The sequence below is a fragment of the Poromitra crassiceps genome (assembly GCF_964638095.1).
Source record: "Poromitra crassiceps genome assembly, chromosome: 16".
Lineage (NCBI taxonomy): Eukaryota > Metazoa > Chordata > Actinopteri > Beryciformes > Melamphaidae > Poromitra > Poromitra crassiceps.
The window spans coordinates 35,856,558-35,872,591 of NC_139645.1; the positions used below are offsets into that span (position 1 = coordinate 35,856,558).

Genomic DNA, 16,034 nt, shown 5'->3' on the forward strand with positions numbered 1-16,034 from the left:
TGCACAACACTCGTCTTTCTGCTAGGTAGCGTTGCTTCAAAGTTTTCCACTCGCTGCGGAGGTTTTGCCACGGTTTATCGAACCCTTTCTCCCTCATTTTCCAAAGGAGAAGATGGGTCACATGACGTGCAAATGCGGAAAAAGTGTTTCCATTACACTTTTGCGATAAACTGCTATATCGACACGTCTGAAAAACCACCTCATGAGAGCGCAAAAACTTTTTGCGATATTTGGGAGCTTTTTCGAAATTTACGTGTTTCCATTACTCAATTTCTATTGCGATATTTAGATTTTGCGCATTTCTGAGGGTAATGGAAACACGACTACTGACATTAGAAAAAGTAGAACATTAGAAAAAGTAGAAGAAAAACTCACCTGCAAGTTTCTGCTACCCGAGTTTCCCCTGGAGTTCGAACCTGTGGACAGACAGTACACAGGTGTTTGTGTGTGTGTGTGTGTGTGTGTGTGTGTGTGTGTGTGTGTGTGTGTGTGTGTGTGTGTGTGTGTGTGTGTGTGTGCGCGTGCGTGCGTGCGTGCGTGCGTGCGTGTGTGTGTGTGTTTTTGAGGTGGGGGAGGGTACTGTATAGTAATACTATTGTATACTGTGGGGGACAGTGGGCTAACTGTAGACTTCAGAATTGATGGAAACCTTTTTAACGTCAGAAGGCTTCAAGCAGTCACAACAATAACATGTGAGCATGTCATGGAGCTACAGGATGCAGATGACTGTGCAGTTGTGGTCGACACACCGGAGGCACTGCAAGCTACCCTCACAGCTGCTGCAAGAGCATATGGCAGGCTGCGTCTCTCTGTACATGTGGCAAAGACCAAAGTAGTATGCTAGTGGGCATCTACTCCCCTATCTCATATACCAGCTTTCACCATCTCTGACAAAGCACTTGCAATAGTGGAATCTTCCAAATACCAGGACAGTTTCCTCTCTGACGAGTGCAGCATCGAAAGCGAGATACAAAACCAGATCAAACAGGCATCATCTTTTCTTTTCTTCTTTTTTTAACCTTTATTTCTACAGACTCTCCCTGAGAGCAATGCTCTTTTTTTCAGGAGCGCCCTGTTCACATTCACACACACATTCACACCTGGAAGCTGACCAGTACAACCACAGTCTGATCTGCTGGCCACTGAGCAGCTCCACTGGAGAGGTTGGGGGTTAAGGGCCTTGCTCAAGGGCACCTCAGTGGTGTGGATGAGGGAGGGGCAAGCACTGCCTTTTCACTTTCCCCACCCAGATTTATCCTGCCGGTCCCGGGGATTGAACCGACGACCTTCCGGTCAGCTTGCTTCTTTGGCAGACTCAGGAGAAGTCTTTCAAAATAAAGACCTCAACTTCTACACCAAAATATCTGCTTAGCTGGCAGACGTCATGAGAACTCTCCTCTCCAGCTGTAAGGTGTGAACGCTGTACGGTCCCACCTCAGGATGCATGAGGCCTTCCATATCAGATGTCTGCAACACATCCTGAGGATAACCTGGCGTTACCAAGTGCCCCATAATGCAACACTCCACAAGACCAACTGCAGGCTACCACCAACACCAAGCAAGTGAAGCAAGTGTGTGGCTAAAAGGTGCGTGTGTGTGTGTGTGTGTGTGTGTGTGTGTGTGTGTGTGTGTGTGTCACTCACCATCATTGTCCCTCTTTGTCTTCTTCCACTTATAGAGCAGCAGCAGACTGACGGTCACCAGCAGAACCACGACCCCCACTGTCACACAGATCACCAACACCTGCAAGTCAACTGTGTGAGAGACTTAGAGGGAGAGTGGGGGGCGGGGGGGCAGAGAGAGAGCAGGTTAGGGCCATTTTATTATTATTATTATTATTATTATTATTATTATTATTACCTTTATTATTATTATTATTATTATTATTTGTTTTGACAAAAATTCTTAAAAACAGGCTTCAGACTGCAGAGAACAAATTGATGAGGGTAATATTGAAACTGAGCCCTCGGTCTCACATTGGCAGGAGCCATTTTAAAATTCTCGGCTGGCTTCCAGTGGAGGCACAACCACGGGAAAGGGTAGACTTAGCATGGTCCACAAGATCATTTATGGCTCTGTCCCTGAGTTCTTACACAAGTATTTTACTCATGTCAGGGAAGCTCATAGTGTTTTTACTAGATCGTGTAGCCCTTTAAGACCGCGAACCGCGTCTACGCGGTTCCCGGTCTTAAAGGGATACACACACAAATGCTGCATCAGGTATCAATGGGTTAAAAACATTAACTAGAGCATGGCTGTTGGATAAGGTGCATCTGTAGTGTCTCCCTGTTTTTATATAGTTCTCCCATTTTGTTATCTTGTATTGCTTTTTAATTTACCGTTATTGCTATTTTTTTCAAATTCTTACTATTGATTGATTTGTATTGCTTTCTAATTGACTTTTATCTGTCTATTTTTATCTATCTAATTCTTACCATTGTTTGATTTGTATTGCTCCCTTAATGTTGTATGTTTTTGTATGTCTCGTTTTTTTGGCATACATTATTAAATAGCTGCACTGAATACCCAGGTATTTGAACTAAAAGAAAAGAAAAGTCATTTTTGGGTTCAGCTCCACTTTAAACTTGATTTGGTCATTTATCATACATTTTTGTTCTTCTACCCATGGATGGATTACTGGACGGACCAATGGGGAACTGGCCCAGAGGCCCAAGAGCTCAGGAGGGCCTTAACCCAGAGCTCATCAGACACCCCCCCCCCCTCACCCCCCACCCCCGCTTCTATGAACCAACATTTCTCTGATCTGTGACACAGGGAGGTGTGACAAATGGGAGTTTACGGAAGTTCTACCAAGAGACGGAACTAGTTACGTCATCACATTCAATTATCCAATAACAGCCTGCCATTCGTCCAAGCGGTCTGGTTAAAAGGAGTGCCCCTCCTACCTGTCTATTGCTCTTGTCTCCTATGCATTGCAGGATCAAAGCATGTCAGACTCACCAGCTCCAGGTCGGATGACCCACCGACGTCGCTCCGCCGCAGCTCAAGGCTCTCCTCTCCTGTCGACTTCTCCACTTGGTCTGTCTTCCAAGTCAGACCAGCTCTGATCGGTCTGGGCATACGTGAGTCAGTCTTGAGCCTGATTCCCCTCAAGCATTCAGTCGCTGTTTTCCTCATTCACAAATGTAGCGAGCCCAAATCGTGGGTAGCTATCGCTAAACGCTAATGTTTTCATCGCGCTGCAGAGAAGCGCTCATTCATGTTGGGTGTGTAATCTTAGAGCAGTCTGTTCGAGTTAGAGAGAAAGAAGAAATTCACATTCAACACTGCACCAGCAGACTACACTTCCCAAACATGCAGCAGCAAAATGGCCGCTCATTACCACGAGATTGAGTGCACCTGGAACAAGCCACTCACTCACCAGCTGACTCACTCAGTCAGTCAGTCAGGCAACCAGAAGCACAGAAGGCAGAAGCACCAAAAACCTCTACTCAGTTTCATTCTAGAGACTCCAATGGTCGGTGATTATGGGTTACATTTTGGTTTACATTCCTGTTGCTGCTTAAATGTCGGACGAAATGCTGATTAATTTATTGGGTAAATTGTTTAAAATTCAATTGGAGGAACCATCGTATTGCATTGCAGCACTGATTCATGTTGGGTTTGCATCTTTAAATTCATATTGTGGTTTATAGTTAATCAGTTAAAAGAATAAGTCACGAAAGTCAAATCAGGATAATCAAATTTGCCCGTGTCTAATCGGGTCCCGAGTCCTATCGGGGATCAAATTGTGTAATATTAAGGTTTTGATATTTGAAGGACCCCAGTGGAAATAAGCAGGCTTCTAGTTTGTAACTTTAAGCTGTTTTACGGGGTTATCCTTGGATCATTTTACTTTGTTTTACATATTGTGTACTTTTTTACTACTGTATCAATTGTAAATTTGTAATGGTTTTTATGCATTTCTTGATCCGAAATAAACCAACCAATCAAAACATCATAAAACATGCATGTAGTATCGAACAAACATTTGTCCAACATGTCTCTGTAGTCCCAGGTTCAAGCCAACAAGCAAATCCATTTGCTGCGGCTGCATTTAATGTGCAATCCCAGAGCAATCTGTTCCGGCTAACAGTGGCCGCTTCCCTCCCGTGTGCAATCGGGGATCATCAAAACATGCACGTAGTATCAAACAAACATTTGTCCCTGGTTTCAGTCAAACGTACGGCACTACTCCTGCACTCATTTCAGGCCGGGGCCAACAAGCAACTCTGTATATGTTGCTGCGGCCGCATTTTTCTCCAGGTTCCAATCGGGTTTAACAACATGCCTCAGTAGTCCCAGTTCAGCCAACAAGCAAGTCCATGTTGCTGCGGCTATGTAGTCCCAGTTCAGCCAACAAGCAAATCCATTTGCTGCGGCAGTTCTAGCCAACAAGCAAATCCATTTTGCTGCGGCAGTTCTAGCCAACAAGCAAATCCATTTGCTGCGGCTGTGTAGTCTCAGTTTCCAGTCTACAAGCAAATTCAGCCAACAAGCAAATCCATTTTGCTGCGGCAGTTCTAGCCAACAAGCAAATCCATTTTGCTGCGGCAGTTCTAGCCAACAAGCAAATCCATTTGCTGCGGTTGTGTAGTCTCAGTTTCCAGTCTACAAGCAAATTCAGCCAACAAGCAAATCCATTTTGCTGCGGCAGTTCTAGCCAACAAGCAAATCCATTTTGCGGCGGCTGTAGTATCAACCTCTAGCCAACAAGCAACTCGGTCCATGTTGCTGCGGCTGCATTCCTCTCCCGGTTCCAATCGAGTTTAACAACATGCTCTGTAGTCCTAGTTTCCAGCCAACTTTTCTTTTTCATAACATGTTTCCTCTCCTATGCATCCAATCTATTGGTCCAATTCTAGTCATTTAGATAAAGTATAACCCTTGTAAACCTTCCGGTCTATGCTAAGTAGCGCGCAAGCTTCTCAGTTAGCCACCGACTTCCATGCTATACTGCGCATGCGCGTGGCTGGTTTAGCGTTGCCAAAGAGTGTATAGCAAAGCAAGATGCGACACATTCGGTCGGTCTTCCGCTGCATGCTTTCAGGCAAAAGTAATAAATTTAGATCCATTAAGCCTAGTGCCAGAGTAGCAGTCCTCCAAACTCCTTGCTTTGGCTAATCCAGGGCTGCCAGATGCAAAGTTCCCTCACGCAGAAGCGAGGTATTCCAACTTTTAACACGGATTTCTTTCAAAACACTGCAGCTTGCATTTCCGGGTGACGTGATTACCCAGAGACCAGAGCAGCACCAAGCATGATGGGAAATGTAGTTCATTGCTTTACTTCAGCATTCACAAGGCACATGTTAAATGCAGTATGATGTGGATCATTGTTCCTTTGCATTGCACCGTAACACGGGCATCACGTTTCAGATTTTGCTGTTTATCTGTCATTAATGTGATAACAATTATCCTTGCAGGTATTGTATTATATTTCCTTACAGCAAGCAGCTCATAGGCTACATTCTCAGTGAATCACATCACATTTGCAAGTCATTTTCTAAATTTGCATTCTAAAATTGTGCGTTATCTTGCCTCAGCAGTTTATAATGTCATTAATGTTTCTAACTAACCCAAAACTTTTTCCAGGTTTAACCTATATATATATATATATGGGTTCGGTGGTGTTTTTGTTTAGAATTTTGGCCAGAATTTCACATCTGAGACCAAACTGCTAGATATTCTACAATCTTCATCAATTTCACAAGGTGCCCTCTATGGGTTCAAACCTGCTTTTGCGGGGCCTCAATTAAATGGATTTGGTACATCGTTACGTTACGGGGTTTTACACGTGGTGTTCTTCAATGTAATCGCATATCGGCTTCGTTTTATGCATTAAAAAGCAACGTGAGCCGTTCGGGTGTTTGGATAATGTAATGCAGCAGGGGTAGTCAGCTATTGTGGCTAATGCAGCAGCTAACATTACTTTTCATGGCGGTAAAATGCCACTGAATGACCAAATTGTATAACTTTTAACCATTTCGAATATCATTGTTCCCATAAGGGCCACCAGCATTGGTTAGTTGTCTATAACGTGACTATATTTATAACATGCTCCGGACGGAATCAGGTCTGAACAGTCAAAGAGGAGAAGCTGCTCTGCCTTTGTTTCAAGCGAGGCAGAATGCTGTCCTGCCAGAAATCTGTAAGAAGTGTCATTCAATTGCAAACTTCAGCAATCTGCCATTTTGGTTCATAGAAGACCACCTCTGAGTGGATGCCATGTCGCTATGATTGGTTGTATTACTTGTTTTGTTTTATATTATGTTAATATTGGTTTTGTTATGTATTATGTTTTTGTTTTAGTTTGCTTTAGAATTCTGTTGTAGTGCGGGTTGAATTACTAGTTTTGTTCTGTAATCATTGTAGTTATGGGTTGTATTATTTGTGTTGGTTTGTACTACTTTTGTGTATGTTTTGTTTTGTTTTGTGTTTTAATTCTGTGATGCATTTTGTCAATATGCATTATGTCAATGTAACCTTATAGTTATTATGTTGTATGCATCATGCCATGTTTTAATTATGCTGTTTTAATATATTTTAGGACCCCAGGAAGACTAGCTTTCACTATTGTGATAGCTAATGGGGATCCAATAAAACAATAAACAATAAACAATAAAACAATGATCATCCTAGTGGTCCCCCTCTGGTTCAAGCCAAAATAGCACCAGGGCAGTTGTTTAAAGCATAAAGAGTGTCATATCTTGCCTTCATATTCTTGTCTGCAGCCAGCTTTAGCAGCTGGCGTTAATTCACATTGAGAAGCTCACATGCTAATGGCTTCACGATGTGCATCATTGTAGAGGTTCTTTCACTCAATTCATTAATAAACCAGCTTCAGCAGCTGGCATTCAGGCATGTAATCCTCATATGCCACATCAAATTGTTGTATGGTTTATTCTTTACTTAAATGGTGTTCTTTCTTTTTCAGCAAGCAGGCCGAATCAGTAATCTGGGTGAACGCTCTCTTCAAAAGAAGAGATCACTGATGTGGCTCCATCAGTGGTTTTTGGGGGGTATTTTTAGAGGTGAATGGCGCAGAAAAGTGGCACCACGAGTTCCCCACTTCCTCCCAGTAGGGAATCGATCTTCCTCTACAAGATTCACTCTGGTATGGCAAATGTATACGAAACTACAGTCTCAATCATAAACAAAAGGTGCTCCTCCCAGTCCACTGTGGCTTTAAGGTGCAGTGCAGTATCACACGGGTTTCTGTCAGGCATAACTGGTCAGGTCAGCAGAGCTCATTCCCCGGTCACAGTGCAGTAGATTCAGCAGAACACATCCCTGGTCACAGCACAGTGGCTTCAGCAAAGCATATCCCCGGTCTCAGCACAGTGGCTTCAGCAAAGCATATCCCTGGTCACAGCACAGTGGCTTCAGCAAAGCATATCCCCGGTTACAGCACAGTGGCTTCAGCAAAGCATATCCCCGGTCACAGCACAGTGGCTTCAGCAAAGCATATCCCCGGGCACAGCACAGTGGCTTCAGCAAAGCATATCCAGGTCACAGCACAGTGGCTTCAGCAAAGCTTATCCCCGGTCACAGCACAGTGGCTTCAGCAAAGCTTATCCCCGGTCACAGCACAGTGGCTCCAGCACTCCTCCCCGGTCACAGCACAGTGGCTTCAGCAAAGCATATCCCCGGTCGCAGCCAGTGGCTTCAGCAGAGCATCACCTTGCCTCATCCAAACAGTACACGAGAGTCGCCATTGTTCCTGCCTCAATTCAGAGCTTTCCAGGGCGAATCCAGTTTTCCAGTTCCTTATCACTCATCACATTTTCTGTTGCCAGTGCTCCCCTGGTCTGTCTCTGTCGTCATAGTGTGTGTCTGTTGAATCTAGCAAACTGCAACCCCCGGCATCCTAGGCCTAGCTTCACCCGCTGTGTTGACCCTTCTTTCCCTAGGCAATGCTCTAACCCTTCGGTTTGCCTACTTCTCAAAGGTTCAAGGCGCACCTACTCTTCCATCACCCTGGAGATCCTGCTCCTCTCGGTCTCTCGGTCTCGTTTCCTCTAACCATGTACCCCCTTTCCCCAGGTCTTCCTCAAACACCTGGTTCTCTCACTTGCCCTCCCTGCTGAAACACTGTGGGCTTCCTCCCCACTGTTACTCTTCTTACTCCCTAAGAATAGGATCAGCAACCATATCCATCATGCAGGGGTACCGGGATCCCAAACTCCTGGGAAGGCGGTCCTCTGGCACTCATGCCTCTCACGTGAGGCCTGATCCTACCTCCGGCCTCAAGGCCCAGAAATCCATGACTCTTAAAAGGTAAAATTCATAATCATAATTCGACTTGCAATTACTGCCGACCTAATCCATGGCTTTTTAAAAGGTAAAATCCATCGTTAAACTTCATTTGCAATTACTGGTGGTCTGGGGTGGCCTGTTCACTCCATGCATTGTACATTAATCTCACTCTCATTTCTGTCTACTAAAGTAGCCTGTGTCCACTTAACTATCAGGCTCACATCAGCACTGCCCTGGTAAGTCCATAATTACATTTCTCTAAGTCTTGTCAAATTACTTTTGGGGAGGGTTCCGACGCCCCTGCCAATCCATGGCAGGTCCGCCGTCACGTGGCTGATCATCCGTCACGTGGCCGATTCCCGGTCACGTGGCTGATCCCCCTTTTGGCCAAGGAGCTCTCCGCCAAAGACAATCTTACATTCAATAAATCTTGTTAAATCTTACATTCAATAAATATTGTTAAAGCTTGGTCGGCGTTGTGTGTAGTCTCTTAAGGTAGAAATGGGAGTTTACGGAAGTTCTACCAAGAGACGGAACTAGTTACGTCATCACATTCAATTATCCAATAACAGCCTGCCATTCGTCCAAGCGGTCTGGTTAAAAGGAGTGCCCCTCCTACCTGTCTATTGCTCTTGTCTCCTATGCATTGCAGCATCAACCCACCACCTCCCCGGCTTCCACCCCAGTACCACCAGGTGAAGGCTCCTTTCCTAGAGGGGGAGGGTTCCGACGCCCCTGCCAATCCATGGCAGGTCCGCCGTCACGTGGCTGATCATCCGTCACGTGGCCGATTCCCGGTCACGTGGCTGATCCCCCTTTTGGCCAAGGAGCTCTCCGCCAAAGACAATCTTACATTCAATAAATCTTGTTAAATCTTACATTCAATAAATATTGTTAAAGCTTGGTCGGCGTTGTGTGTAGTCTCTTAAGGTAGAATGCCTCTTCTTCTACCTAACCTCATCCTGTTTAACAGAACTCTCTGTTTCTCAGTATTGCTCAAGGTTTCCTGCCTGTCAGGTTCTCTCACACACTCACATGCAAACATCACATGACTCAAGCTGTTTTTTCTCTCTCCAGAAGCTGTATGTTTGCCCAGGCACGCTTTGTCTCATCTATACCTATACGTCTCAGGCTGGACTAGATCCAGAATGCTGCTGCATATCTTCTGATAACAACTAGGAATATGCATATATATATATATATATATATAATAGGCATATTTCTCCATACTGGCTTCTCTGCACTGGCTCCCTGTAAAATACAGAATAGAATTTAAAATCCTTCTCCTCACCTACAAGGCCCTTAATGGTCAGGCACCATCATATCAGAGCTCATAGTACTACTACTACTACTCGTGGTTCATAGAGTTCTGAGAAGTAGAGCTACCAGGCTCCTCTTCTTTGGAACCATCTTCCAGTCTCGGTCGCGGAGGCAGACACCCTCAGTCTCCACATTTAAGAGTAGACTTAAAACTTTACTCTTTGATGAAGCTTATAGTTAGGGGCCCTAGTTATTCTGTTATAGGCTTAGACTGCCTTCTCTTCCAATTAAAGGGGAGTGTTTTCCATGACACACTGAGCTCTATCTGCTCTCTCTCTTTGTCTCTCAAGCCAACCAGTCAAGGCAGATGGAAGCCCACCTAGAGCCAGCTGCTGAAGTCTTCTTTCCGTTAAAGTGGTCTTGCCTAGGCTGATATGTTGTGTTCTGGCTCACCTTCACAGGCTGATATGTTACGTTCTGACTCACCTTCACAGGCTGATATATTACGTTCTGGCTCACCTTCAACTTTACAGGCTGATATATTATGTTCTGGCTCACCTTCAACTTTACAGGCTGATATATTATGTTCTGGCTCACCTTCAACTTTACAGGCTGATATGTTATGTTCTGGCTCACCTTCACAGGCTGATACGTTCTGGCTCACCTTCACAGGCTGATATGTTATGTTCTGGCTCACCTTCACAGGCTGATACGTTCTGGCTCACCTTCACAGGCTGATATGTTACGTTCTGGCTCACCTTCTCAGGCTGATATGTTACGTTCTGGCTCACCTTCACAGGCTGATACGTTCTGGCTCACCTTCACAGGCTGATATGTTACGTTCTGGCTCACCTTCACAGGCTGATATGTTACGTTCTGGCTCACCTTCTCAGGCTGATATGTTATGTTCTGGCTCACCTTCACAGGCTGATACGTTCTGGCTCACCTTCACAGGCTGATATGTTACGTTCTGGCTCACCTTCACAGGCTGATATGTTACGTTCTGGCTCACCTTCTCAGGCTGATATGTTACATTCTGGCTCACCTTCACAGTCTGATATGTTACGTTCTGGCTCACCTTCTCAGGCTGATATGTTACATTCTGGCTCACCTTCACAGTCTGATATGTTACGTTCTGGCTCACCTTCTCAGGCTGATATGTTACGTTCTGACTCACCTTCACAGGCTGATATGTTACGTTCTGGCTCACCTTCTCAGGCTGATATGTTACATTCTGGCTCACCTTCACAGTCTGATATGTTACATTGTGGCTCACCTTCACAGTCTGATATGTTACATTGTGGCTCACCTTCACAGTCTGATATGTTACATTCTGACTCACCTTCACAGGCTGATATGTTACGTTCTGACTCACCTTCACAGTCTGATATGTTACATTGTGGCTCACCTTCACAGTCTGATATGTTACATTCTGACTCACCTTCACAGGCTGATATGTTACATTCTGGCTCACCTTCACAGTCTGATATGTTACATTGTGGCTCACCTTCACAGTCTGATATGTTACATTCTGACTCACCTTCACAGGCTGATATGTTACGTTCTGGCTCACCTTCACAGTCTGATATGTTACATTGTGGCTCACCTTCACAGTCTGATATGTTACATTGTGGCTCACCTTCACAGGCTGATATGTTACATTCTGGCTCACCTTCACAGTCTGATATGTTACATTGTGGCTCACCTTCACAGTCTGATATGTTACATTCTGACTCACCTTCACAGGCTGATATGTTACATTCTGGCTCACCTTCACAGTCTGATATGTTACATTCTGGCTCACCTTCACAGTCTGATATGTTACGTTCTGGCTCACCTTCTCAGGCTGATATGTTACATTCTGGCTCACCTTCACAGTCTGATATGTTACATTCTGACTCACCTTCACAGGCTGATATGTTACATTCTGACTCACCTTCACAGGCTGATATGTTACGTTCTGGCTCACCTTCACAGGCTGATATGTTACGTTCTGGCTCACCTTCACAGGCTGATATGTTACATTCTGACTCACCTTCACAGGCTGATATGTTACGTTCTGGCTCACCTTCACAGGCTGATATGTTACATTCTGGCTCACCTTCTCATGCTGATATGTTACATTCTGACTCACCTTCACAGGCTGATATGTTACGTTCTGACTCACCTTCACAGGCTGATATGTTACGTTCTGGCTCACCTTCACAGGCTGATATGTTACATTCTGACTCACCTTCACAGGCTGATATGTTACATTCTGACTCACCTTCACAGGCTGATATGTTACGTTCTGGCTCACCTTCACAGGCTGATATGTTACGTTCTGACTTACCTTCACAGGCTGATATGTTACGTTCTGGCTCACCTTCACAGGCTGATATGTTACGTTCTGGCTCACCTTCACAGGCTGATATGTTACATTCTGGCTCACCTTCACAGGCTGATATGTTACGTTCTGGCTCACCTTCACAGGCTGATATGTTACATTCTGACTCACCTTCACAGGCTGATATGTTACATTCTGGCTCACCTTCACAGGCTGATATGTTACGTTCTGGCTCACCTTCACAGGCTGATATGTTACATTCTGGCTCACCTTCACAGGCTGATATGTTACATTCTGGCTCACCTTCACAGGCTGATATGTTACGTTCTGGCTCACCTTCACAGGCTGATATGTTACGTTCTGGCTCACCTTCACAGGCTGTTATGTTACGTTCTGGCTCACCTTCACAGGCTGATATGTTACGTTCTGGCTCACCTTCACAGGCTGATATGTTACATTCTGGCTCACCTTCACAGGCTGATATGTTATGTTCTGGCTCACCTTCACAGGCTGATATGTTACGTTCTGGCTCACCTTCACAGGCTGATATGTTACGTTCTGGCTCACCTTCACAGGCTGATATGTTACATTCTGGCTCACCTTCACAGGCTGATATGTTACGTTCTGGCTCACCTTCACAGGCTGATATGTTACATTCTGGCTCACCTTCACAGGCTGATATGTTACGTTCTGGCTCACCTTCACAGGCTGATATGTTATGTTCTGGCTCACCTTCACAGGCTGATATGTTACATTCTGGCTCACCTTCACAGGCTGATAGTCTCTTGCTTGCAGTGGCGTTGCTAACGTGATTGTTGACCAAGCAGACGAGCTCTCCTGACAGGCCTGGTGTCAGAGTGATGATGTTGTTCTTCTTCTCATGATCTCCAGAGAAGAGCTGCTTGTCTGTCAGTGTTCGTCCGTCCAGAGTCCAGCTGTACTGAGGACTGTCCCCCTCACAGGAGCAGGACACCCTCATCCTCTCCTGGGACAGACACTCAGAGAGCAGCAGGGGGGAGGACACACGGGCTGAGGGAATAGACTCACATCAGTTTGCACTTTGACAGAATCAGCAATGCAATTAGTAGGTCCATATGATTTCTGCAATGCAGAAAAAACAGACAGAATGATGATATTTGGTAATAATCTATCTTCTTCAGGGGTAGCATTAAACCTGCCAGTCTCTAGTGCCAAGGGAAGAGTTCCAGAGCGTATTTTCCATCTGTCCAAATCAAACTTCACATAGGGTTCTACACAGTAACTGTCTTTTATAAGACAATAGGTTCTTAGCTTTGGTTTATACCATATCCTATCTTATCTTTATACAGAAGAAAGATATTACTCATAGAGGGAGTGCGCTTAGCGGTACCTGACAGTCAGAGTTCAGCGCTGAATTTCGTGCTATTCAGCATAGCGCCACCTACACCTACCACCTACACCTACCTTACACACACAACACAATCTTGGGCCGGAGACCCAAACTAGACTTGCGGGCCGCATAGTGGCCTGATAATCTAGTATTATAAATTATATTAATCACACATTATATTATTCTCAGTTAAATTACTGATATTGAGTATTCGCATTAATCCAAATTGAGACAGCATGCCCTCTATAGTCTGGTGGGTGGGGGATAAATTGGGTGCATGGAGGGAGGGGGTCCCCATGAACCCCCTGTAATCCTCAAGGTGTCCACATGTTAACATCAAAATTTGTTTTTTGATGTTAACTCGAAATATTGTCGCAAGGGTCTATTTGGTGGCAATCTTCACAGCCATCTTGGATTTCCAATTAAAATGGATCATCATCATAACTTTTGAATTAGACTTACAGAGACAAATGACAAAGAGTTTCTGTGTAATTTTGGTGCAAGTTATTGATTGAGAGGGTTATTTTCACTTTTAGCAAGTTTGGTATAGTAAAAATCACAAAAGTTTATATTATTTACACACAAAATATTGCAAAATATTTGTCTACATATTAGTCGGTGAGCCAGTCGGTGAGCCATCCCCATGCAAAACACACTTCAAACCTATTAGTGCATGGGAAGCCTGCTTCCTACTAGACTACGGTACTACTTTGTGCTGCAGTGGCTATGATAGAATATGTGGCTTATCATTATTACCAATTTCTCCAACCGTTCATAAGAGTAATTATTTACCTTGAATGGAGAGGTGTAGTTTTTGATCTGCGATTGTACTTCCATTTTGATGATAGATGTGAAGGGTATATTGAGCACTGTCAGTCGGGTTGATGTTACTTATCGTAAAAGTTCCATTACTGGGAGTAAAGGATAATCTGTTTTCTAACATGTTAAAGGTAACCATATTATTTCTCACAAAGAAAACTGTGTGAGCTTTGTTTTTCATCAATTTATAATTATATGATTCAGAGAACTGAGTGACCAGTTGGAGAACGACAGTTCCTCCCAGAGCTCCAAAACATTGAGTTCCTTTTTGTCTGCCATCACAGTAGGTTTCCACACCTAAAGACATTCAGAAAAATAAGACACAAAAAATAAATGTCACAATAAATATCCATATCCATAATTTGAGTTGTGGGAAAATATTCATGTGGCTATATAGTTTCTTTCTGCTCTCCCTGTGAGCCAACTAAGCAGCTGCTTAGAGCCCCGCAGCCACCAGGGGGCCCCTGTGGGAAGAAGAATATGACACAGTGCAGTCCATGTTTGAGGACTGGAGCTCTTGTGCGCTCAAGCTACAGTGAAGATTCTGGAAACTAGACATCCAGACGAAAACGTAGGAACTGACAGTATGCTAGCTCGCTGGAAAGCAGGCAAAAACATAGCTCAAAATGTTGTGTTTAGCTCAAAAGGTAAATGGACTTGACTATTTTCAAACGGGTCCCTTGACCCCTCACATCAAGATATGAATGAATGAATGAATGAAATTGGACGAATTAGAATCAACCACACAAGTCACATGAGTCAGCCATTTCTGACATTATGTCAGCGATATAGGGTTTAAGAGCTCCATGGTCATTAACTCATTGAGTGCCAATTCAAATACTAACGTAGAGTGCCAAAGACGACTAAAGTCGTCAATTGCGTTTTTTGACGGTGGGACGTGGATCAAAGCCTCAGGCATCTCCTGTACAAATATTGTAGCTATTGAAGGTGTATAACCTATTTTACGGACTTATTAGGTGGCGACAGTGCTCTCCAAATTAGAGAAAGGTCAGGAAAACAGCAGGAAAAAGCCCCGTGATGAAAGAGAAACCGCTCATGCTGCAGCCAGAGCCATATAGATTGCTCTGGCTACAGCCAACGTTGGCTGCAAACAGCAGTCAATCCGCGCCCACAACTGAGCCCCTCTGTCTTAGCTACATAGTTTCTGCACACGATTAGCCGCCAGAAAAGCAGCACCCGACGCGGAAGGGCCAAACCATTCTCAGCAGTCCGGTTTGGCTTTTCGGTGTCGCGCTGGGAGCCGGCGCACAAAAACGGAGCACTCCGAAAATAGGCGCTGGGTGCGTGAGGCTCGTGTTAGTGTGGGGAGGAGTTTGCAGCTGAGGGGGGGGAGAGGGGGGTGGGGCACGCAGGGCACCACACAACTACACCACGTCACTACATCAGAAAATATTAGTTTCAGAGTCAGTGAATGTGCTTGAAATGCTTCATTTCACAAAAGGCGGAATATCTCAGCTTCTAATTTGAAACGCATGTTTTTGCTGAAAACAACCTATCTTCTCCAGCTCATAACTAAAGAACGCAAAATGGTATCAATAAACTTTTTTTTGCTGATGATACAATAGAGTCTCCTCGTTCTTTGTGCGTGTTCGGTGTTTACATAGTAATATCACACAATATTCTGTGGGCCTCGAGAAATCACTGAAAACGCTCTGAAACTCTGGCACTGGGAGCGTCTGTTCTCCAAAAGTGGCTGGCACTCAATGAGTTAAAACACTTCTGCATCCAGTAGAGAAAATCTCTGAATATAATATTCTGGATTTGCAAGTGCAGTCAGTCAGCTTTACTTTGAGTGTTAACTGATAACTGCATATGGTAGCTGGTTCTATGAATACTTCACCGCCTATCTACTGCGAGGCAGGACCCCCAAATTTACCCTGCTTAGGACCCCCAGATGTAGAGGGCCGGCCATGTCCACACGCCCCACTCTCACTACCACCTAGTGTTGGTTTCCTTAAATTATTGCCGCCTTTGATGCTAACT

The 16,034-nt window shown here is 44.6% G+C and overlaps 1 protein-coding gene across 1 annotated transcript in view; it reads right to left on the minus strand.

Annotated features, from left to right (window-relative positions):
- Positions 1-14,048, minus strand: part of LOC310791612 (asc-type amino acid transporter 1-like) — a gene marked incomplete at both ends in the record, with an annotated part of 96,808 nt that extends 82,760 nt beyond the window's left edge. The window contains 3 exons of the mRNA XM_083653276.1: positions 1,644-1,754; positions 12,608-12,827; positions 14,004-14,048. Coding sequence (XP_083509402.1) covers positions 1,644-1,754; positions 12,608-12,827; positions 14,004-14,048 — 376 coding nt within the window. The remainder of the gene's footprint in view (positions 1-1,643; positions 1,755-12,607; positions 12,828-14,003) is intronic.
- Positions 14,049-16,034: the final 1,986 nt, after the last annotated feature.